This window comes from Halichoerus grypus, chromosome 11, assembly GCF_964656455.1.
Source record: "Halichoerus grypus chromosome 11, mHalGry1.hap1.1, whole genome shotgun sequence".
Classification (NCBI taxonomy): Eukaryota; Metazoa; Chordata; class Mammalia; order Carnivora; family Phocidae; genus Halichoerus; species Halichoerus grypus.
This window is the reverse complement of record NC_135722.1, coordinates 105,896,641-105,921,442: the sequence shown is the minus strand read 5'-3', so window position 1 is coordinate 105,921,442 and position 24,802 is coordinate 105,896,641. Positions and strand designations below refer to the sequence as shown.

Here is a 24,802-nt window from a genome sequence, read left to right as displayed (position 1 = left end):
AAATCGTTTAAAATTTTATTTTTATTTATTTATTTATTTTTTAAGTAGACTTCATGCCCAGTGTGGAGCCCAATGTGGGGCTTGAACCCACGACCCTGAGATCAATACCTGAGCCAAAATCAAGAGTTGGATGCCTAATCAACTGAGCCACCCAGGTGCCCCTATAGTTTTATTTTTATATAAATGTGATGACATTAATTTTGATTATGTTTTTAAGATATTCTGAATTTGGTCTGCCTTTGGCTCAGGTCATGATCCCAGGGTCCTGGGATCGAGCCCCACATCGGGCTCCCTGCTCCGTGGGAAGCCTGCTTCTCCCTCTCCCGCTGCCCCTGCTTGTGTTCCTGCCCTCGCTCTCTCTCTCTCTGTGTTAAATAAATAAGATCTTAAAAAAAAAAAAAAAGATATTCTGAATTTTACAAGGTTGTGGGGGAAGTTTCTTTTTCATGCTTTTTCAAAATTAACCTTTGATAATACCTTAAGGACCTAAAGCTACATTTTTTTTTTCTAACAACAAAATTTTAATTGTGTGTTTGGCTTTTTTTTAGTTTATCTTTTGTGTCACCAGGTAGCTAAAATATTTCCCACCATGTTTACTTCGGAGGATTGCAATAAAAATGAGAGTCTGTAAATAACATGTGATTTCTCAGGTGTACTGTTAAAAATACAGCATTACCACCAAAAGCGTAAGCATGTAATTTATAAACATACTTATTTGGATGGATTTGAGCAATACAGAAACTTTAAAGTTCTATACAATATTGTTAAATGATATGCTAATGCTAGATTGTTTTGCCTGGAAAAATGAAGACCCATTACCACCCCTATAATATCGCACTTTCTGTGTGTCAGGCCCGGTTCTGAAGACTTAATTTATTAACTCATTAAATCCTCACAGAACTTTGTAAGACTGGTACTATTACTGTTCTTGTTTTATAAATGAGGAAACTAGGCATGAACAGATTAGGTTGTCAAGGTGACAGGCCGTCTGTCTCCTGAGTCCACATAATGCAATGGCCTGTGGTATAAAAGCTCACTTTTCATTCTCTCTTTTCAGGAACTCTAAAGATGATTTCACTGTAAGCTCATGATGTTACAAGGATTTGGACTTGCTGTTGTTAAGCAACGTTCACTTTTCTCTCAGTGGCCAGGTCAGAGGGTGGTGTCCAAGTCAGAGCTCAGTGACCTCCTTATAATACGGAGGACCTGGGGCAGCCCCAAAACCCAGAGATCAAGCTTACTAGGACCCCAGCCTCTGCGACCTCAGACAAGTTACAGGATATTTTCAGTTGGTTGGTATTTCTTGGAATCGTGTTTCCTTACTCCTATTTGACCCCTTTTCCTCAAGAAAAACCTATCAGAATTTAAATAGAATCATAATCTTTTAAGGTTTCAAGATTCCCAAAGGCCCACCCCGTCGTGGATATATTTTACCATATTCATGTTACAATAAATAGAAACAAGTAGATTATACATTTATTGAAGAAATGTAATGTTTGTTCATAACAATCAAATCTGGTATGAGAAATAAGTTATGGGATTATTTAAATTGCTGAAAAGCCACACCTTTCCTTCTGAGTTACATAAAATGGTGCACTCTCTCCTTGGTTCTTTAAAAATTATTTGTCATTAAAATATTTGATCTTAACACTTCAATGTCAGGGAAAGGGAGGCATATCAGTATTTGTGAATGTGGGTGGGATGTATTTGTGGATACGTCAACTATGTTGGGGCAGGTGCTGAAGAGATTTCTGATGTCTGTTCTGGATTTTCCCAACCCTATTGTATTTGTAAGCTGGTGCTGTTTAAGTTTGCACAGCCACCAGAAGAAGGAATCTTGAGCATTAAAAGTTTATAACTAAGGAATTCTTTAGGGATTCATCCTGAAGTGTTACAATTATTTATCTCCCATCTCTGAAATAATTCCATATATCCACACACACAGAAATCAAACAATGTAAAACTATAAGGCGAGGTAAAAAGAAAATAAAATTATGTCAAAATTATGTAATGAGTAAAAAATCTGTCTTTAAAACAAATTATAATAAAACCTCTTTGATTCCTGTTCTTCCTTTCAAGCTAGTTGTAGTTTTTTTTTTCCCTTAAATAAAGTCTTTTGCTGCCTATGAAAGCAACATACGGTTATGAGGGAAAATACAGGAAAGCATAACAAAATGTAAAATCACCTGGATTCCTCCCCAAATGTAACCACTCTTAACATCCCCATAGGAAGATTTTAAATTATTCAAAAGTGCTGTTTTATTTTTACTCTTGAGGTAAAAAAAAAAAAAAATCTGTTCTGCGTTTCCTCTTTATTTTCAGAAAAGCCAAATTATTTTTTTTCGTGTCATAAACAGTAGCTCTCCTGGATTAGCAAAACCTTTGTTTTGTAACAGAGATTTTCCTCTGGGCTACTCTTCTCTGAAGCAAGTTCTCTGCCAGGAACCACGTAACTGAAAGGTTGACCACTGCACCCCCCGAGCTGGACCTCTCTCACTGACCACCCCACCTCTCCCAACACAGCGCCCAGGGGAGGTCATTGCCTTTGCAAATGGAATTGAGTTCCTCAGGGTGAAGCTGGTGAATGACTTCAGAGTTCACTGTTTCAATGGCCAGGTTTATTGTGATACAGAATAACCTAAGGAAAGGGGAGCTATGCTTATATAATAATAAGATCCAGGTGCATGCGGTTACTTTTGGAATGTTTCTGTTTTTATTGTTGTCTGTTGTACAAGGTTAATTGTTTAACAACAACTAGGTTTCATCACAGTGCAGTTAGGTACTGATTGGGAACAATAAAAGTCTATTAAAAATAGTAATATTAAAAATATTTCTTAGAAATGCATTTCCTTTAACCTGAGGTTAAACATTAAACATTATAATCATTCCACAGATTTATCAGCCTTGGTCTGAGCATATTTGCTTAGATTATATTTAAATATAAGATTATTGAGTATTTTTGTGTTAATAGCACGCAACAGCCTCCTCTTCAGATAAGGGAAACAAAAGGATTTCAAAAACAAAGTACAGGGTTTGCTATGTTTTGAGCATTTTAATACACACTGTAATCATTATTTGCTTTAGTGCAGGGAGTCCCAAAGGCAGTTTTATGCATAGACTTACCTTGGAAAAACTCATTTTCCAGCAGTGAGGCATCCCACGGGGGCATGCCACTTCCCTCCCTCATGCCTGTTGGCCGGGGGACAAATGCACTCACAACTCGTGGATTTTCCAGAGGTGAGCTGTGTATTTTTGCCTGCTAATTTTGAAACAGAAAATGCAGTATTATTTCTGGACCTTCTCTAGCCAGAATACTCACATGTCCCCACAAAAATGTCCCAACCTAAAATTCTTAGTCTAAGGACCGCAAATCAATTTTTCTAACACTTACCTCTCAACTTACAATGTTTCGTTATTTCTGTCATTTGCAAGTGATCACAAACTACTCTATACCTACACTAATTGCTTTTAGTATGAGTCTTCAAGCAATATATCGAGTTTCTTTGTACCAATACTCCTACAAACTTACACAGCACTACACAAGTCTTAGGGAGTTTCCTGGAATACAGGAAAGAAATCGACCTCTCTTGAATTAGGAGAGTTGTCTCCATGGCCCCAATGGCTGGAATTTTAGATTTCTTAACAGTGTCCCTGCTCTATCAAGAGCTGGCTAGCTGAAGATTGTAGTGGACCTTAAGATTTGTGAACTTGGTGTATTTAGAGGAAAACAAAAAGTATTTCTTGCCATAGAGTTCATGCAGAATGGTAGAACCTCCTAGACAGACATAAGCAGCTGATACAGTTCTGAATCAAAGGTGCTAAGAAGTATGACTTTATAAATGTTTGTTGCTGTTGTTGCTGTTTTGAAATACCATTGCTGGTTGTACAGGGTTTAGGAGAATGAGGTAGAGCTAATGTTGTTTTCCTGTCTGTACAGCAACTGTTTATCTTGATTTCTCCAAATCCATCACTGCCCTACTTTCAAGCTTTAATTTGTCTCCATGACCTCGGGGGATTGTCTACTCCCACACCTTCACTTTCTTTGGCCGAAACTCCATTTGCATTTCCTCTGTCACACCGGCTCTGTCGCTTGTGATCCGCTCTAACTCGCTCTGCACCTGTTCATGAAAAATGCTAGCAGCCACTTCCCATTCGGTCTCTGCCGTCAGCTCACTCTGCTACCCAGCGCTTGCCGCTTGGATCCCACGTCCCCTCCAAGTTTTCTCTTTCCCTTTGATGTTTGCCGTTACATTTCACCTCCCCTTGAACGCCTAAGACCAAATCTCTAATGTTTCCAAAGCTCCAACGTTTTTTACTTCTCTATCCCAGGTCTGTCCAATTCCAAACCCCAGGTTCTCCTGATTTCTATATTCTTCTCAATCTAGGATTTTCACTCCTGCCTGTTTTCATTCTCAAGATCTAGGTCACTTATTTCTTGTAGGAGTCCTGCCCACATTTCACTGACTTATGGTTTCCAGTTCTATGGGCAAGGAATGGAATGGAAGACATGCAGAGATTTATGAGTAAGAGAGAAACAATCCTGTGATAACTTTTGTAGGTCATTGGATATAATTAAACATACTAATATAAGACTCAGAAGTAAACAAATATAGAGGCAAAACATAACTACAGTGAGATACCAAATGGATAAAACCAATTGTAATAAAACTGGAAACTAATCATTCGTGTAGACTAGATGCAGCTGATTAAGAGAATAGCATTGTCTCTCAACCATTTTAACACCCAAACGAACTTCAGCTCTCCTCTATATAGACCAGAGCACATCCCTTTTGGCCTCCTGGATCATATGCTTTTATAATGGGAATTTATACTTAAACGAAAAATACTTGGACTGAGGGCTCAGGTGAAGAGATGAACCTCTTGGAGCTGGGAAGGATTATTACCCCCTAGAGACCCTGAATACTACCCTCTTTGGTTATATGTCTGCCCGGAGCTTCTGCTCCAAGACCAATGCTACTTGTCCAACATATTAAGGATGCTTCTCATACACACAGGTACAAATTATATGACGAAGAGAAAATATGGAGAGTTTATTTACACTCAACTTTAACTCTGCAAGGATATTTTGTTCAGTGATGAAATGGTTAAAGAAGTAACTGCTGGTAGGGACCAGGCATACAATCACTGCTCTATAGATCCCTTTTATTTGAGCTATATGTGAGTAGTTACTATTATTATTAATTATTATTATTAGCAGCAGTAATGGCACATTGAATAGTCTAGGCAACGTCTTAGGGTTTTATACAGGTTACCTTATTTCATTATTTTAACCACGCTATGAGGTTGGTACTATGATTATTCCCACTTTGAGAAAAACCTCACTTGGGAAAAAAATGAAGTTTCAAGATGTCGGTGTGCTTCAGGTCACACTGGTGGAGGGAAGGATTCCTTCCCAATCTCTGAGATTCCAGAGCCCAGGCTGAATCACCTCTCTTCACTGTTTTATTAGTTTATTAGTACACTATGTCCTAGCTGGAAGCATCTTTTGAGGCCAAACGCAGGTCTGAGAGCTGCTGGGAGGAAGTTTCCTGGTACCTAGGACGGAGGTAAATCCCTCCAGGGCCCAGAGCACACACCGATCCTCAGTCGGGACTCTGTCTTGGACTCAGAATCCTCCTCAAAACAGTGTTCCATGCCATAAAGTTGCCATAAAAGATGAAGCCTAGTTCCCATTCCTGGCCTCGAGGATGAGGTTCAAACACCCCCATGCAGCAAACTCATGTTGAAATGCTCTTCCAACCTTTAATTTCAGCCATTCCTCCCCAACTCTCTTCCAGGGCCCTGTGCTCCAAGCTCACCACACTCAGTTCTCTAGAATGCCGTGCCCTTCTTCTAGACCTCCACACCTCTGCTCCTGATCTTTGCTCTTTCTTCTTGCCCCGGAAAACAGCAACGCATCCCTCAGAGTCCAGCTCATGGACCACCATCACTGTGAGCCCTTCTCCCCGGAGAGAATTGGTTTCCATGGTGTTTTCATACCTGTGATGGTGCCTATTATCATACCTGGGATGTCCTGTCGAAGTTGTTGACATTCTTTCCACTTTCACTTTACCACTAGACCTCTCCCCTTCCTGCCTACCACACATTCCAGTCCCCACCCCGATCTAGGAAACCAGGGATTTGAAGACAAATGGATCAGGACCCTGGAAGCAGACCCACTTCTAAAATAACTAAGAAAGCCTAGTCTTCACCTCTGTCTCCTGAGCACCCAGAATGGCATCAGCAGGTAAGAGACTCACTAAGATTTACTGAGCTGAATTCCAACACCATCTTGCCACCATCCCTTTGTCCACCGCTGAACTTCTCCACTACACTTTTGTCCAGTCCCTTGACACCAACCAGCTTATCTTTGAACAAAATCACTCATGTATTCCATTTTCGATATACTTTCAAAATATCCTCTCACTGGATCATTAAAACAAGTTTGCAAATTAACTAGGGATTATCATTCCCATTCTGCAGATGGAAAACGGAGTCTGGGTAAGTGTCTTACTCAGATCATAGGAATAATAAACAGTAGCCCTGGCTGCTCACACTCATATGATCTGACCCCTAACCCTGTTCTTTCCATTATGTTGCTTTTTACTGGTATTCTACTCATGGACATGATTTTCAATTAGATGGCAAACTCTGTGGACAAAAACCTTGCTTTAAACATTCCAGGCCTTCCACGCCACGCAGCTATCGACTGACTGATGCTCTATACCAAGGTAGAAAATTACATATATGAGATTTCTAGTAAAGGTCCTTCCAAAAATTGAGACACACAAGTATTTACAGTATTAGGACTCGGAAAAGCATGTCTGAGGCAAGAATGCATAATGGTCAAACACACGAGTTCTACACCGATCCAAATCCTAGTTCTGCCCCTTACTAGTGGTGTAACTTTGGACAAGGCGACCTTTCTGTACCTTTGTTTCTTTCTTGGTAAAATGAAGACGTAATAGTAATGAAGAGAGCAGCAACAACCCCTCCCCTGGCCCCACAGGGTCGCTGTGAGGATTAAATGAATTAATTGCTGTGAAACACTTTCGCATGGTGTCTAGCACTTAGTGAGTCCACTTGTTAGCCATTCCTATTCTTCCATGGTCACAGAGGATTTCCTGGAGGACTCATCCTGAGGCTTACCATCGAATGAACTGGAAAAGAATTAGAAGCCAGAGTCTCAAAATGCTGGCTCTTAAGATCTCAGTTCTATTTTCAAACATGGTACATAAAATAGGCTCAGCAAAATGAGGCCTTTTACTCAGTCCAGCTCACTCTACTGCTCTCGTCTGCAATTCTGACGAGACAAACAAACCTTCTGTCACAGGGTAACCTTACGCCATTTGAGAACTTCCCAGGGCGGCTGGACTTGTAGGGCAGCTGTCGGAGTCGAAGCCTGAGCTCACCGATGTTATCACACACCTTGGCAAAGTCAACAAATTAATTTTTCAAGGTGTTGCTGAATTTGTTCTGTGTCTGCCTTCCTGCAAAGGTCAAGTCCACCAGTACACCTGTAGCTTGAAAGCACTCATTCATTCCTTCTTTCAATTTCTGAGTGTCCAGGAGGTTCCAAGCAGTGGGGAGATGCAGGTGAGCAGACACTGTCCCCGCCTCAGGGAGCTCACACTGGCCCATTGTGGTAGGTGCGCTGGAGATGTGTTTCTGGGAGTACAGAGCTCATACGTCACCTCACATTAGGCCCAGCCAAAATCTGTTCAGAGATGTGGATTGATCAGGTGGTCAAGGCTATTCGTCTTATCTCTAATCTCAGAAATGGTGACTACTTTGACCTCGGCTTCCTCACTTGTAAGGAAGAGGAAGCACTCACTGGGGGCAATGTGCACCTCAAGGAACACTGGCAATTCCTGGAGATATTTCTGCTTGTCACAGTTGAGTGGAGGAGAACTATTGGCATCTAGGAGGTCGAGGCCAGGGATGCTGCCAAACATCCCGTGATACACAGGACAGCCCCCGCAACAGGGCATCACCCAGCCCAAGATGTCAGTAGTGCTGAGGTTGGGAGAAACGCTGAGCTACAAATCTCTAACCTTCTCTCTAGCTCCAAAAATCCCGTTTTCTGAAACCCCTTTGCTTCTTTGCTGATGAAAACGTTTACATGGCACTGTCTTCCCTTTGAGTGGAAGGTCATCTAAAAATGGAGCACAATCTCCTATAAAATACCCAAATCCCCTTTGTAACCTTCCTGCCAGGCTGCTAACCAAGTGATGAGAAGTTTATTACCTCAGATCTTGGCAAGAACCCCTCAGCATCAGTGGCCAGCTTCCATCTGTTTGCAGGTTAAGGGGATAAGATTTCCATGAATAAATAATGGAAATCTACATGTCATACAAAACCTGTGTTTTTGGCAGTTTCTCTCCGAATTTTTATAAAAGTTTCTAACTGGAGTCAACAATCACTGTCTTGAGTTTCATTTATTTTCCCAGCTCTCACCTTGCAGAGGGACGTGCTTCTGAGTAGTGAAAGGGTTAAATGCAAGCAGCAAACAAGAGTGCCAACGAAAGGTATCTATTAATCCTCAGACTGGGTTCTCAAATCTTGAGGATTCCAAATTAGCTCTACTGTTTTATAACTTGTAGGCATTTGCATTTCTTTGTACATTCCTCATATGCTTCAGACCCCATAGCTCTCTATCGGTAGGGGCAGGTGAGCTCTGAGTCCCTCTCCAAGGAAAAGCAAGAGTATGGAAGCATCCTGGAGCAGTGCTGGATGCACGACTCTTCAGTCCCCTGCTCGGTGAAAGGACGGCCTGCCCGTAGTAAGCCAGCAGGGCTCATAAGCAAACAGGGCTTCGGGGCTGACAGAGCTGAAGGCGTTACTGACCTCTGGCCGTGGAGTTACAGAAACCCAGATTTTCTAATCTCAACTCTACCATTTACCAGCGACCTTGAACGTGACCTTCAGATTCTCTAAACCACGGTTTCTTCATCTTTAAAATGGGGATAATACTAGCACACTTCATAGATTTCCCCTAGGGATTAAATGGGATGCTCTCTGTCGAGTGCCGGGTGATAGCAGGTTCTCCAAGAGAGTATAGCAGGTTGTTGGTGATGGTGTCTTGGCTAGGGCTCACACATATAAAGGAGATAGGGCTCAGTGTTATTCAGAAAGAAGAAGAAAGGGGGCTCTCTTTTGTTTCTGAAATAAAGAACTTCTGTTTATATGTACTCCTCACCAGAATTCTACTACGCTTTCTGCAAAGGGAGGGGGGTACTAGTACTAAGACCCTCCTCCTGCACTCTTAGGTCCTTTCCAACATTCTCTTTCATCTCCAAAACACATGAGTCACACAGTAAGACACAGGCAGGTGAAGATCAAAAGTTAAGACCATGAAAAAGCAGGATACGGAAAACGTCCAGTTGCTCAATCTTGTAAACATGTGAACACAGATACATTTAAATCTGAGCGCTCGGGTCAGTCCCTCCCTGTGACCAGCCAAATGTATCCCACGGATCGCTGGCTTCCATTCTGAACACAAATGACGATGTTGTCGAGAAAAGGTCGAGCCCAGACCCACACTGGCCTGCAAGAGTACCAGTGGGTGCCTCTCGCCTCTTCCAGCGCCCAGTGCTTTACAGCTGTACGGGAGTGACCCGTGGGAGAATATCAGAGATGCCACGGCTGGTGTGGGGGGACACACGATGGCCTCGCTCCTTCCTGGCAGAGCTAACCGGAGACCTACAACAGTTGGGAAACTTTGAACTCTCAAGGACAAATCTAAGCTTCTAAGGTAAATTTAAAACTGAGCCAAGGAGAAGCCTATTTTGCTTAGGCAGCCAACCAGGGATTTCACTAATTCTGAATTCCTTAGCATAAGCTTTAGTTTCTAGTTACTCACCGTAATGGTTCGCCTCACAGACACAGGAGGTCCTGAGTGGCTGTCATATCTGTGGAAAGAATGTGAAATCATTTCTTTGAAGAAGTGCCTAACTTTCACCAGGAGGAAAATCAACAGCACATTTGCTGTTATATCTTAATAACTTGAGAATATATTAGATGTATTTCTAACGTCCTATAGGAAGACATTTCTTGGTTAGTGCGTTGTTGAAAAAAATCTCAGAAACCTTTTCCTATGACTGTTTAGGATCAATGCTTTACATCTTTATCACTCAGGTAGCCAAGAAGAAATTACATAATGGTGGATTTGGATTTGAATGCAGCATAAAGACATAATAACAAAAATAGTATACATGTGTTGCGGGCTTACTATGTGTCAGTGTTCTCGTGCTGTGTGCACATGTTACCTCATTTAAAGACATTGCTCTTGAGAAGGGGATACTATGAATGCTGTCATTTTACAGACCCTGAAATGGAGGCAAAGAGAAGTCAGAAGACACAGCCCCAGGTGCACAGTTAGTGGATGAGCTCAGAGCCGGCCACAGCCTCCTGAAATCCAGAGCACGCCTTCTTAACCAGTCCGGACACTTTTTGCAAATGGGAAACAGATTTTCCTGTTTCCATACATTTTTATTTTCAAGAGAGATTAGGTCAGGGCCAGACTCAACAATTTACAAGGGAATTTTCAAAAAGCAAACCCTACAAAGATGGTTTCTGGATGTTTATTTTTATAAAGATGCCTTATTCACTATGAAACTATCTTGGAGCATAATTATGCTTTTACTGTTTATGTTGCTTGTCTCAGTTTCTGTAGAAGTGAAAAATTTACAAGACATGGGCCCCAAATGGAGATAGATTTTGATCTTTTAGATCCATAATCCTATGCCAAGGGGCACTCTGCCTGAATTATAGCTCAGGATTTAATAGGCGGTAATGAGTCACTGCTCTGTATGAAATGAGGTCCTCTCCTTCCCTAAGAAAACAGCAAAGGGAATCGAGCTTTAAACCAATGAACTACAACTTCAAGTCAGATCAGTCAAAAGTGGCAAGATACAGTTTTCCTTTATTCGAACTCCTGCCTGCTTCACGGTTTCCCAGAGTTGAGCATAAAACCTGGGAAGCCGGCTGCGACCAAGATGGCCGGGAGACTCGCCACCTTCCTCAAGGATGCCTGGGCCAAGGAGCCGGTGCTGGTCACATCCTTCACCATCAGGGGCCTCGCTCTAATTCTGCCCACTCTCAGCCCCTCCACCAAATACGCCACCATGATCAACCAGGCCATGCCCTACAACTATCCAGTGCCCCTCCAAGATGATGGGAACATGCCCGACGTGCCCAGCCACCCCAGGTCCCCCAGGGCCCAAGCTTGGAGTGGCTGAAGAACTTGTGAGCACCCCCGGTGACATGGAGGAGGCCCCTCCCCTGAGCCAATAAAATGCAAAAAGTAACCCCCCCAAAAAACAAAAAACAAAAACCTGAGAAGCCATACAGTTTTATATGTTAAAGATACCCAGATATAGTTGACAGTTTAGCTCAGATTTTAAACAAAAATTGAAATTAATATCATGGACTATGTTTCACATTACTCTGAAACACCAGCTCTAAACGAATACTACCTGAACTTGAATACTCCTTTTATTTTTATTCTTCTTTTCCCCTACAGCCTTATTGAGCCTGCCAGGCTGCCTTCCTGCCAGGCACTGTTCTGAGTGCTTTGGAGGATACAAATAGGACTGAGATAGGGACCCTGTTCTCTGAGAGCTTTTGCAGTAGGAATGATTAGATACATAAAGAGCCAAAATACAAGCAAAGAGGTGATGCGGACAATAAGGAGATGTTAAGTTAAATGCCCTGAACATGCAGAGGTGCTGGTGAGCACTTGGGGGGGGTGGGGGTGAGCAGGGAAGTGGATGGGGGAAGGTGGCGGTTGAACAGGTATGGAAGGTGAGGAACAGCATGAGCAAAAACCTGGAGATGGGCAAGAGCCAGGGAGCTTGGGAACTGGCAAGTAATTCAATTTTGCCAGAGCCAAGAGAACATGCCAGATTGTGAAGACTCTTTCCAGAGCGCCGGGGGCTGCAGCCCACGAGGCTCCCCAGGCCCCGAATCTGATCTGGAGCGTGGGCAGCTGGGGTAGGGTTCGGTTCCCGAGAGTGGCAGGAGGGTGCCTGGGCTCCTCTCCATCCTTCATACCACCAACCGAGATCTGTCTAACATGCGCATGCAACCACATCAGTCCCCTTCTTAACATCTTACAAGGTATTATCCAAAATCTTAACTTGATCCAAGGCTCTTTTTTGGTCTGATGAGCCTCTCAGACCACCCCTCACCCTTCAGGCCCCATCCCCCCCCCGCACTCCACTCATCTATAGCTACCTGTAAGCTAGGCTTACCGAATTTATTTCACTTCCATAAAATATTCTCTCTTGTCTCTATACCTTTGCAGATACCATTCAGAAATTCTCACTTCAGTACATGAGAGCGTGACTCAAGAACATTCTTTTTAAAAACCAGAACCCCAGGTGACTTCCCCCACGTACTGATGGAGTATACTCTGAGCACTGGCCACTGAGGAGATCCATCTGGATGACCACGGGCCATTCAGACCCTCCATGTCCCAAATGGACTCTGTGTCCTTCTTCCACGCCTACTCCTTCCTATCCAATCAATGAACAGATCCTGTTGATTCACAATCAGAAACCACCCAACCCTCTCCATCCCCCCATTTATACCCCAGTTAAGACATTTATCATCTGCTGCCATTATGTTTGTACTAGTCCCTTACCTGTTCCTCTCCCTCCAAGTTTTGTTCCAATCCACTCTCTACACTTTAGTCAGAGTGATCAGTATAAAGTGAATTACACCACTTCCTGGTGTAACATTTTATGATTCCCATCTGCTCTCAGGTGAAAGTTCAAATTCTTCTGTGCACTCATAAGGCTCTATATGATCTAGTCCCCACACACTCTCCAGCCTCGTATCTCACCTTTGTATATCCCTCTGCCATTGGGAATTGGCACAGCTCTGAGCATCTGCACAGAATGTGCCTGAAACATCTTTCTACCACTTGTTTGCTTGGACAACTCTCATCCCCTTGAACGATCATTACTGATGTCATTTTCACTGGAAGACCTCTTGGGCTCAAGACTTAATCTACCATACACTCCTTCATATGTGCTCCTAGAGCACGTGGAACTTCCCCATCTTAGCACTAGCATTCTACATTTCTCTATTTCCATTTTGTCATCCTCACTGGACTAAAGCCCACAAAAGCAAGGGCTGCAAGCTTCCTTCCAAAGCACCGCACATGGTGTTCCTTGAACACTCTTCATTGCATAAATAAGCAAATGTGTTCCTTTTTATCCTTATCACATCTGCTTCAACTCTCTTTCATCACCATCACCCGCTGAGTTTCCTAAGTTGGAGAGGAGAGTTCACCTCCATTCCTCCTTCTTCACCCACCACATCCCATCAGCAGGTTCCCCTGATTCTACATTCTAAGTCGTGCACGAATCTGTCTGCTGTTTGCCCACCTCCCTGCCTGCTACCTCATCCATCATCTCAACAGTCCTTTACCTGGTTTCTCTGACTTGAGTTTTGCCTCCTCAAGTCTGTTCTTTGTGCTCCAGCCAGATCAATCTCCCAGCCTCGGCCCTATGGGCATCTCTTTGGGGGGGGGCGGTCGTGCAACATGGGGTACTTAGCAACATCTCTGACCCCCTACCCACTGGATGCCCAGAGTTCCCACCCTTCAGTTGTGAAAACCAGAAATGTCTTTTGGAGGGCAAAATTGGCCCTGGTTGAGAAGCACCATGCTAAAATGATCTTTGTAAAATGAAGATCTGATCATGTCATTCTTCTGCTTACAAACTAGCAACGGAGGGGCACCTGGGTGGCTCAGTCGGCTGAGTGTCTAACTCTTGATCTCAGCTCAGGTCTTGATCTCAGGGTTGTGAGTTTAAGCCCTGCACTGGGCTCCAGGCTGGGCATGGAGCCTACTTAAAAAAAAAAAAAAAAAGAAAGAAAAACTAGAAATGGATAAAATAGATACATGTACCCGCACACATGCATTGAATACACCAAAATATTTTAGTGTTTGTCCAGGGCAGCGGGTTGTGGGTGACTTTATCCTACATATATATATTGGATATATATATACATACACATATATATAAAAGAAATATACACATACACACACACAAATAAAATATATACATATATAAAATATATACATATATATATAAAGTAAGGAAAAATGGTATTAAAGTAAAAGTGATTAATGATTTCCCATTGTCTATGGGATCAAATCCAAGCTTCTCAGCACTGCCAGTGGCCTTGGCAACCTCTCCCATTCCATCTCTTACTGGTCTCACCTTATCCTGGGTCACTGAACCTCGGTGACCTAGATGAGTTCTTGCTTTTTCCAGTCTCCACACCTTGGCTGTGTCAGTTTTTCTGCCTGGTGCAACCTCCCAACTCTTAATTACCAAGCTTAGTCCTGTATGTCCTTTGACAATGGTCTCTCCTCTTCCAGGAAGGCTTCTGGTCCTCGAGTCTGAGTTAAGTGCTTCTCCTATATGTTCTCAAGGCTGGAATACCGTGCACCCTCCCTCGCACTCACCATATGACACCACAATCCCCAGCGTACTTGGCCGCAGCGAGGCCAGATGGTATCCCTGTGTGAATCCCACAGAACACCCCTTCCTCAAGTTACTGTCATTTGCCAGAAAACTGCCACGAGAAATACCTGAACCCATGATGTTCTGCCACGTCCCAGAGTTCTGTGGGGCACCTCCGCCCAGCCGCAGGCAATGCTCTGCTGTTCCCCACCGGCTTACAGATTTCTCCAGGAAGGGCCTGTGCCTTATTTTCACAATTTTATCCTCAGTACGAACAGTAGTATCTGATCCAGAGTAAGACTTTGATAAAAGCTCGATAAATAAACAAAAGCGAAACTATCACCTGGGCTAACAACACCCATGCGGAGAGTTCTGACAGCCCTTCCCGAAGCAAGGCTACTGGGGGTTTCAAACCTGGCTGAGCACCCGAATATCCTGGAGAATTTAAAATAAACAAATAAATGAAGTTCCCCGTGCCCTACTTCAGACCTTCTGAATCAGAATCTCAGATTCGGGGCCAAGTGTCATTATTTTTAAATTGCTGATGAGATTATACTAATGATCAGCCCTGTCACCTGGGAACACCACTGGCCACCCAGGGTAGACTCCAGACCACTCCCCCTGTCGTGCCTCTTCTTCTTGTCATCACAGCCCTGCCCGTGGAGACTGCACCTGGGTTCACAGAAGGAGCATTTCCAAAGGAGGATCTCGCTGACTCTGACTTCTCCTTCCATCGAGGAGTCTAAGATTTTTGTGTCTTTGAACTCAGGCATTTGCAGGGAGTGGCATGTGTAGCGAGTGAAAGAGAGAAAAAGAGAATGACCAGAATACAGGGGAAAAAAAATATCACCTGCCTTTTTAATTTTCCAAAACAGTAGCTCAATGTCTTGCTTGCGTAACCTGGGGCTGCGGCCTGAGCGGTGTACGCCCCGTGGGCCAGGCAAATTGGGGCATGTCTGGAGAGCAGCGAGGCGCTTTGCATCTCAAGGGAAAAATAAAATCCTCCTGAAGCTGCAGGGTAAGGGGCATGCACTCAGCCCCGGAGAGGCGCTGCCCGCTCTCATCACCACCACGCGGTGGGTACTTAACACAGAATAAGCACTGTGATGGTTCTCAAAGAAAAGAGGGGATCTTAAATTGAATTGTACATGCTACTCATGAGTCTTATGAACTGGTTCCCTCGTCTTTTCACTTTGCCCTGGTCCTTGGGACTACAACAAAGGAAGGGGGTGGGGATCCACATCCCTAAAATCGCCCTCATGAACTAGCGGCACATGGCGACACAGTTTTGACAATGTAAGTGGCCCCCTTGAAGGGGCAACTTCACTGTGGATGGCGTGGTAGCATGAGACCCAGAGGGGTGCGCACAGCACGTATTCATAGCAGGGAGGGCATTATTGGGATCATGGGCGTCTGGGATAAGGAATGAACAACTGTAAATCCTCTTTGGCAGCCAGGAAGATTGCATTTGTAAGCTCATGACCTACACTCTTGCGTACTTGCTAAACTCCGTAGAAGGAATTTTTGAGGCTCTAGGTTACTGAAATTTCGTGCTGGCATGGGGGGGTGCAGGGCTGAGCACTATGCCATAGGCACTAGATGCCCTATCACAAGACACGAGGAGACAGAACCTACAGGGAAATGTTGGGGGAAAGATACTTGCAATATACATGTATACTTCTCTTGAAAGTGTTGGCCGGCAATAAACAAATCGAAACATGAGTGGAAAATATTTTTCCTTTTTCCTGGGGTTGAGGAGGGGTCAGAGGGAATATAATTCAATCATTTACAAATAGGATTAAAATAATAATGGGATAGTGGTGTCTGGGTGGCTCAGTGGGTTGAGTGCCTGACTCTTGGTTTCGGCTCAGGTCACGTTCTCGGGGTCCTAGGATCCAGCCCAGAGTCGGGCTCTGCACTCAGCTCGTGGAATCTGCTTGGAATTCTTTCCCCCTTTGCTCCTCCCCCTGCTCTTCCTCTCTCTCAAATACATAAATAAATATATTTTAAAATAATGGGATAATTTGAGAAGTGCACAGATTTGGGAGGAGAAACTCATCCTATTTGAAGCAGAAATGACAAAACTTTTTGCCTTTTTGTTAATTCATTCAGTCACCATGTTCTCATGGCTTTTTTATCCACTCCTAAGAGGAAACCAAAGCTTCAGTATATCATATACTTTTACTGGCTGGGCCTTTCTAAAGTAAATATCTGATGAAATGACCAAATCCATTTTCTTATGGGGAGTGTTCTCCATGATCCAGTGTCATTTCGTGGTTAAACCACAGCTTAAAAGATGAAAAGAAAGTTCTCTGATACTCGAGTCTTTCAGGGCTGAACAGAAGGCTGTATTTTGCCTGGAGGGGTGGGTTCTCTTCCTGTGATTTGCAAAAGATCCTCTCAACTGCTTCGCTGACGTGTTCTCAGAGCCCCGAGTGTGACAAAGTGGAGCCCAGATGGCTTTGGCAAGTAGGAACCTGATGGCCACCTGGCACAGGATGACTGTGCTTTCCTGGGGCTTGTCAGTTCTTCCTGGTGCAGTTAAAGGCAAGGAGGAGCTCCTGAATCATGTATTTGGAAGGTTGATTTTGTATTTCAAAAGATCAGAACTATCAAAGAAAGGTAGGCTCTACTTAAGAGTAAAGAGTCTCTGGAAATGTACAATACACAATTTATATTCCTACCATAGCACAACACTCCCTAAAACCAACCCCTGGCCACACACACACACACACACACACACTCAGGATTTATATCCAAATATTTAGGTCACACACATATTTAAGAATAAAAAGGACAGGGGCACGTGGGTGGCTCAGTCGGTTAGGTGTCTGCCTTCGGCTTGGGTCATGATCCTGGGGTCCTGGGATCAAGCCCTGTGTCAGGCTCCCTGCTCAGTGGAGAGCCTGCTTCTCCCTCTCCCTCTGCCTGCCGCTCTGCCTACTTGTGCTCTCTCTCTACCTCTCTGTCAAATGGATAAATAAATAAAATCTTAAAAAAATTTTTAAGAAAATAAAGTAAAAATAAAAAGGACATGTTTTTGCAGTTTATCTACCGAAACTTCTTAGGAGCAAAAAACCAGTGCCCTCATGATATTCTGCACCAGCACAATTCATAAATATTTATTTCCATTTCCATTTTGAAACTAAAATGTATTTAGAGAAGACAAATTCTGAAAACTGCTTAACATACACATATATACTTAAAGGATAAAATCTGTTCCATTTCTGCATTCTGATTTTTATGTTTCAGTTGGTATGGTTAAAAGAAAGCTGCAAGTCAGGTTGGCACACAAGAAGGATGGTTGCTAAATAGGATTTTGTGAAGTTGCAATTTTTTTTTTTAACCTTGATCTGTAACCAGAAAACATGATACCCAGATGGAAGATTCTAGATTTGCTGTCTTCTTTGATCCATTTTTGCAGTGACTTGCAATATGAGCTCAGAAATAACTTGTCCACAGAGTGAACAGGTTCCTCAACTTTTCCAGGTTTACTGATGTTAGATTGTTCAGTTGTATAAAACTCTGCCTTAAAGAAAATCACCTAAAACACAAATTCCATCACAAGTCCCAGCTTCACCACACATCAGGAATATTTTTTTTTGTCCTTAAAATACATATTCCCTCCACAGGAAATACCCTTCGATTTTAAATCTCCAAACGAGAGGATTACTAGCGTTTCAAACATTTTTACAAAGAAAAGCAACTCACCTATTTGCAGAGTACTTCCTTGCAAGTGACTCTGGTAGGGACAGTCACATAAATCTACATTCTGTTCAGCTCTTCATTATTTCAGCAAAGACAAAAGCAGGCTCAGGTGAAAGCTGGGAGCAAAACACCTTCCATCCACCCGAGAGGGGAGGACAGAGTTCTGTTCTCCAGGTTCGGGAGCCTCATCACCGGCCCCACGAAGCCGCGTGCCACTTACTGTTTTCAGCAAGAGTGACCTCCAGCACCTCCTATTTAGTGCAGCAACGCACTCTTAATGGTGTGACGGCTCACATCACGTGTGAGGCCAACACCTTAAGAGGGTGGGAAGCTTTTCAACCAGGAAGACATGCTGAAAATATTTAGCAGTCAGCTCAATTGCATGTAAGCAAAGACTTGCTTGTTTTTCACAAAACAATCCAATAACCTGTGAGTCAGGATGAACTGATTTTTACACCGTTCTACACTGGGAACTCTCTGGAACGATGCCTGTTTCAAAAAGCTTCCCTTTCTTTACCTTAAGTTTAAATTCTGGGTCCCCACAGCAGAACAGCCGTTCTGAATACTGCTAGTCACAGTAATATCCTCATCCCCTCAATTTTAAAATGCCAGTTTTCTCTACTCTCATTGCTCATCTCATTTACTTTCATTTCATCTTTCTACCCCATCTCTCCTTGTGACCACAGATACACATATCCCCAAGGAAAAAGTAGTTTTGATTTGAAGATACCTTCCTGACCAGAGCATAGACCAGGCTCTTGAAACAGTGGAGAAAGTCAATGAGCATTTCCCAACATTTAACCCATTATTCACCGCGTGCACCACCTGGGATCTGTGCAGTTGGTTAGAAGTTGGCTTTCAAAAGAGCCAAGTTTCGTGGTGTCAGAAGGACTTTGTCCCTCTGCGAGTTCAGTCCTGTTTCTTTTGTGACTATCTGCATTTAAAGTCAGAGAACAAACATTAAACATTCTGAACACAAAACAGGCTACCGGCCTCTGCCATCAGGGTTGTCACGTGATCCGAGTTTAACTCACCCTTTCTGTCCCAGTGACTGAAGCTTTAAAGTCTCCTTTCTGGATTTTCTGAATGAGAACAGGGAAGCAAACGACGATCTGAAGCTCAGCCGAGAAGAAATGGATGTTGGGTTTCTTTGATTAGCTGTAGTTTTAGATCTTGATGTTTGTAATTCCATGGGATCTAGAGGGAAATTGTAGAAATTTGGCATCACTCAATATTTCCACGTAAATACATCTCAGAGACCTGAGCCCTCGCTCTTGCTTCCCGCCTCTCGATGGAGACGGAGAATGCAGCAGGCATCCCCACATGAAGACCCTAGGAACTCAGGGGCGCCCTGTGCTTCTGAAGGCTCTGCTGCGTAGAGAAAATCCTCACAAAGAGTAGGGAGCCCTTTCAATATGCACCGGGAGCCGCGGTTCCGTGGCACGTGCCTCCCCGCACACCGGCTGCGCGAATCCACCCAAAGCCCAACGTAAGGTGTCACGGCCCTCGTTCAGCTTTCGGGGTGCCTTTAGCCACCCTCTCCTTCAGACATTTTTTATCTTAGTGCTTTAAAACCATACTGATGGACACCATGTAACTTTTTACTCCAAAGAAAGTAAAGGAAAAGGAAATCAAGCCACTTAGAGTGTTCCTTATTCCCATCAGAAATCTAGCTGTGTGCATGCGTATTTGCTACACATATGGTTTATATGTGTGTCTGCCTGTAATATAAGCATGCCTAATGTATGTATAGATAACATATAGTTATATATGTGAGCGTTAAAAATTCTAAGGCAATATCAACATATACAAAGTCTGTAATACTGTAATATATTTGGACATGCTGAATTTATAAATATTAGAGGAATTCAAGGTAAGGGGAAAGTCATCATGGTAAATATGGGGTTAATTTCGAAGTCTGAACTATGAGTCTTTTTAGATAGATTTGTTTATTATGGGAGTTGCAAAATATTGTCAGTATAACTTTAGAAATATTGTTACATGTTTCTTGATGTTACTAATGTTAGTAACACGCCAGCAAAAGTAGTCAATATGACTCTATCAGTAGGAAGATACTCTATACTGTTTTCATAGTTTATAATGCTGAATGCACTTTGTTATTCTCACAATAGTCCTGTGAAAGTGGGTTTTATTATCCTCATTTACAGATTGAAAAAAAAAAGTGATGGGTGAAGATAAGTGACGTGTGAGTAGTCACATGGTTGGGATGTTCAAAGAAGCACTTACCTATGGAGTTTAAGTTACCAAAGTACCAGAAGGGTGGCGGCTCTTCTACCACCTTCTCCCATAATTCCCCCTCCCCCTTTTTCTCCCCCTCCATCTCCCCCTTCTTCTGCACCATCATCCCAATCATTTAAGTGCTTACTGTGCTCCAGCTCGGTGCACTATACATACACAACGACCCTCTGAGGTGTATCATCATACCCATTTAAAGATGAGAACATTGAAGCTTATAGAGAATAAGTAACTTGAACAGTTACATGGATTCTGATAGAATAGAGAATACCAAGAGAGTGGAGATGTGAATCCAAGCCTTTTTTTAATATTGATGTCTGTGTTCTTAACCACTACGCTATCTTGCCTGATTCTAAAAACATACCCCCAAGACATTACAGCACATTTTCAGTTCACTCTTTTTATTATATGCTAGGTTATAAAACTTTTGTACCTTATGATTTAAAAATAAGCCTAAATATGGATTGGTTAAATCGGAGACCCACTGAGTCATTATCTAGAATACAGTGCTGTAAGGAAAAAAAAAACTAGATCTAAATTTTTTTCTCACCATTTTCTGCCATCCCCTTCCTTAGTCTGTATGTAAGTGGTTGTTTTAACATTTGGCTAACATCTGTTTCATTGCAGAACTTTTTTCTTTGAATTTCCTCAAACCATTCGCCAGTCACTCCCTGAAGCCATCTGATATCCCTCTTTGTCTTCTGGAGTTTGCTGAAATAAAACAAAAATGTCAATGCATCCTTTAAATTTCTTCATATCAAGTGCACATTCATGAGATAGGACGTTAAACTTGACCTAGGGAGAGCTGCATAAACTCTGAGTCTGGGAGAGAAACTGGCCCTGGTCAGAATTTCCTTTTCCCCACCATGTACGTATTTTAGCTGTGTTTTTCTAAATACAATCCACAAGTTTTTGCTAGCCGTTAAAGTAATCAAGCTGGTGATGACAACTTGGGTTGAGCATTATGCGAACCTGACCTAATAATACAGTTGAATGATTGATGATTTAATGACTTGCAGAAACCAGAATATTCTAGTTCTGATTACTCATTCATTCATTCAGTGTTTCTTGAGCAATGTCCACGTACCAGTCCCACTGTAGACAGTGGGGATTCAACATTGAACATAATAGATAGGGTCTAGTGGTCAAAGATAAACGTTTACTCACAGAGAAGAAACGGATGAATATAATGATTTTAGATAAAGAAATTAACACAAATGACAGCTAATGCTTTGTCGTCAAAGCCAGTGTGACTTGAGATGGATAGGAAAGGCCATCCAGAGCACAAATGTGTCTGCCCCACACCTTCCAAACACCAGGCCTGAAGTCCTATCATTCCTTCTTTATCCTTTTCCTCTGCCCTTTCGTCGTACTTGTCCTCTTTCAAATGAAAAGGTTGCTTAGCCCTTAATTAAATCACTGGTTGTGATTTAATTACTGGTTTTTTTTTTTTTTTAAAGCCAATTTGCTCTATTTCAGGAAAACCCTAGAACTGTTTGGAAATGAGAGGTGCTTAATCCAGAGAGAGAGAGAGAGAGAGAGAGAGAGGAAGCGTGAGTGCTGGACGGGGCAAACAGAGCAGAAAGGCGAGTCTGAAGTACATGATGTAAATCTCTTAGTGGTCAGTTTGGCACAGCACTGGGCTTGTTGATGGGTTCCAAGCTTGGGAAGTTCTGCTGCTTGGGAAAGAATTTCATGTGATTCTGCAGCAGTTACCCTTTACCCTGGGTCCTCTGTGAAGCACCAGGGCCGGGGAGTTTGTATGACGAAGAACATGGTGAGCAAGACAGCTGCAGAGTGGCAAATTTGGGGTTAAAGGTAATGTGGTTCATTCGACCCAGGCTCCTGCTTGGGGCTATGATACTGTCATTTTATAAAATAATCGAGAAGGAAGCCAGAGGCCATCCTGCCCAGACTTGCATTTTGAAACGCATGAGGCAGCAGTCGTCATGTCCAGGCCACAGCATCCGCCTGGGTGCCTCCATCTGTCACTGCTGTCCCTCGGACGCCTGGTCACTCCTGTCTCTGCTGCCACTTCCCTGCCAACCAAGGGACCACAAGTAACTGTTTCTAATCAGTACTGGCTGCCTCCAGCTTGTCATCACCTCATTTATTAATGTCCCACACTTGTTCCCCATTCTATGTTCTCGAAGTCCTCCCCCCGCCCCGATTGTTCGAGCCTGACACTCAGCACCATCCCCCCCACCGCTTGTCAATGCATCCACCTCATCTCAGAACACAGTCAAGCTACCTGACTTCGGAATTCTCCAAACAACATAACTATTTATTCATTTTTACTAGAGGCTTGATGAAACATTGACTCTCTTTGAAAATCATCACACTTCATTTGACGTCAAGTGCTCAGTCCAGGCTTGCGCTCACATCCTTCAAAGCCTGTTTCTTTCCCAACTTCTGGCCAATGAAGTCAGAGATCCGTACCTCTATGGGAAGACTCCCACAGTTTGAATTTGACCTCAGGAAGTAAATCTTGAAGAAACAGCCCTCCTCCCTGTACACTAGTTTCTAAAAATAATTATGCGGGCAATGCAGCATCCTGGGAATGTCACATAGCACGAAGCAGGAAAGACAAAATGCAGGTTTTATCTATTCCAAGCTATATAAAATGCTGCACACATTGGGGAAAAAAATGAGAACATCTGGTCTCTTAGGGCAGAATAATTATAGGTATCATTTCTATTTTTAACTTTTTAATTATGTTTATTCGGTAAATATAATATATGAGCCTATTTTTTCTTGTTGTTAATTTTTATATTGTTGGGGCTTTTTTCCATTATAATTTTTCTTGTAGTTAGAGAAAAAAAATCAGTGATGTTTTCACAGTCTTAACACAATCACTATTAACCATTTGGTATGATTTTTCACATGGTCGTGATAAAATTTATTCAATATACATTTGTAAAAGGCCTCCTGGGGTGCATGCAGGGATACAATGCTGAACAGAGCAGACATGGCTCCCACCCCCGTGGGACTCCCCATCTAATGAGAAACAGATCTGAGCCCAGTCACAAGACAGATGTAAGGTAACCAAGAGAGGCGAGAATGATTAATGCATTCAACACACGTTGAACTCTGGGTGAAGAGCAGTGAACAAGTCAAGTCCTTGCCCTCACAGAATTTACACCCTGTTGGGGGCAAACAATAGAAAAGTAAACAGATGCTAGGCGAGCACCTGGGGCAGCAGCGAAGATTTTTCCCGAGAACACGATATGTGGCCTGAAGGCTGAGGATGAAGGGGTAGCAGGTAGGTGGTTCTGGGAGAAGGCTGAGGATGAAGGGGTAGCAGGTAGGTGGTTCTGGGAGAAGGTTGAGGATGAAGGGGAGCAGGGAGGTGGTTCTGGGAGAAGGCTGAGGATGAAGGGGAGCAGGTAGGTGGTTCTGGGAGAAGGTTGAGAATGAAGGGGAGCAGGTAGGTGATTCTGGGAGAGAGAGAGAGAGAGAGAGAGAGAGGGAGCTTTCCAGGCAGAGAAGTAGCAGCTGTAGGGAAATGCCCCCAAGGAAAGAGGCAGGGAGCTCAGGGGAGAGCTGAGAGGGAGGCGGCTGCTGGGTCGTGCAGTGAGCACGTGGGGTGAGGGTCTGCCGTTTAGTCCTGCAGCACTGACAACACCTTGTTGACTCGGCCTTGACATGACACGTCACGTTTGCATTTTCAAAAGATCATCCTGGACTAAAAACTTTCCGCACAGCAAAGGAAATCCTAAGCAAAATGAAAAGGCAACCTACTGAAGAGGAAGGAGTGTTTGCAAATCATGTATCTGATAAGGAGTTAATTACCAAAATATATAAAGAACTCATACAATTCAATAGCAAAAAGACCAAACTATCTGATTTAAAAAATGGACAGAGGAGCTGAACAGACATTTTTCCAAAGAAGACATACAGATGGCCAGGGAGCACACGAAAAGATGCTCAACATTACTAATCGTTCGGGAAGTGCAAATCAAAACCACAATGAGCTATCACCTCACACCAGGCAGAATGGCTATTACCAAAAAGACAAGAAATAACAAGTGTTGGTGAGGATATGGAGAAAAGGGAGCCCTCGTGCACTGTTGGTGGGAATGCAAACTGGTGTAGCCACTCTGGAAAATAGCATGGAGTTTCCTCAAAAAGTTAAAAATAGAACTACCCTATGATCTAGCAATTCCACTTCTGAGTATTTATCCAAAGAGAATGAAAACACTAACTCAAAAAGTATATGCACCTCTGGAATTATAATTGTATGGAAAAACAAAATACAATACAAATACAATTTTAATTCCATATATATAAAATACAATACAAATCCAAACCACACACAATGGGATATTATTCAGTCATAAAAAAGAATGAAATCTTGC

General features: G+C 43.0%; 1 protein-coding gene and 1 pseudogene across 7 annotated transcripts in view; one reads left to right on the top strand and one right to left on the bottom strand.

The window, feature by feature from the left end:
• Positions 1 to 24,802, bottom strand: part of EXPH5 (exophilin 5) — a 70,624-nt gene that overhangs the window by 9,084 nt on the left and 36,738 nt on the right. For 2 of the 7 annotated variants that reach the window (XM_036076377.2, XM_078059037.1), the window contains exons 2-5: positions 20,995 to 21,155; positions 19,223 to 19,385; positions 9,863 to 9,911; positions 3,124 to 3,259 (exon numbers count right to left, since the gene is read on the bottom strand). In XM_036076377.2, coding sequence (XP_035932270.2) covers positions 3,124 to 3,259; positions 9,863 to 9,911; positions 19,223 to 19,385; positions 20,995 to 21,155 — 509 coding nt within the window. Of the gene's footprint in view, positions 1 to 3,123; positions 3,260 to 9,862; positions 9,912 to 18,191; positions 18,436 to 19,222; positions 19,386 to 20,994; positions 21,156 to 24,802 lie in introns of those variants that run through there. The other 5 variants (XM_036076378.2, XM_036076384.2, XM_078059038.1 and 2 more) reach the window with 5 other exon arrangements.
• Positions 10,347 to 11,293, top strand: LOC118525609 (NADH dehydrogenase [ubiquinone] 1 alpha subcomplex subunit 3 pseudogene; annotated as a pseudogene).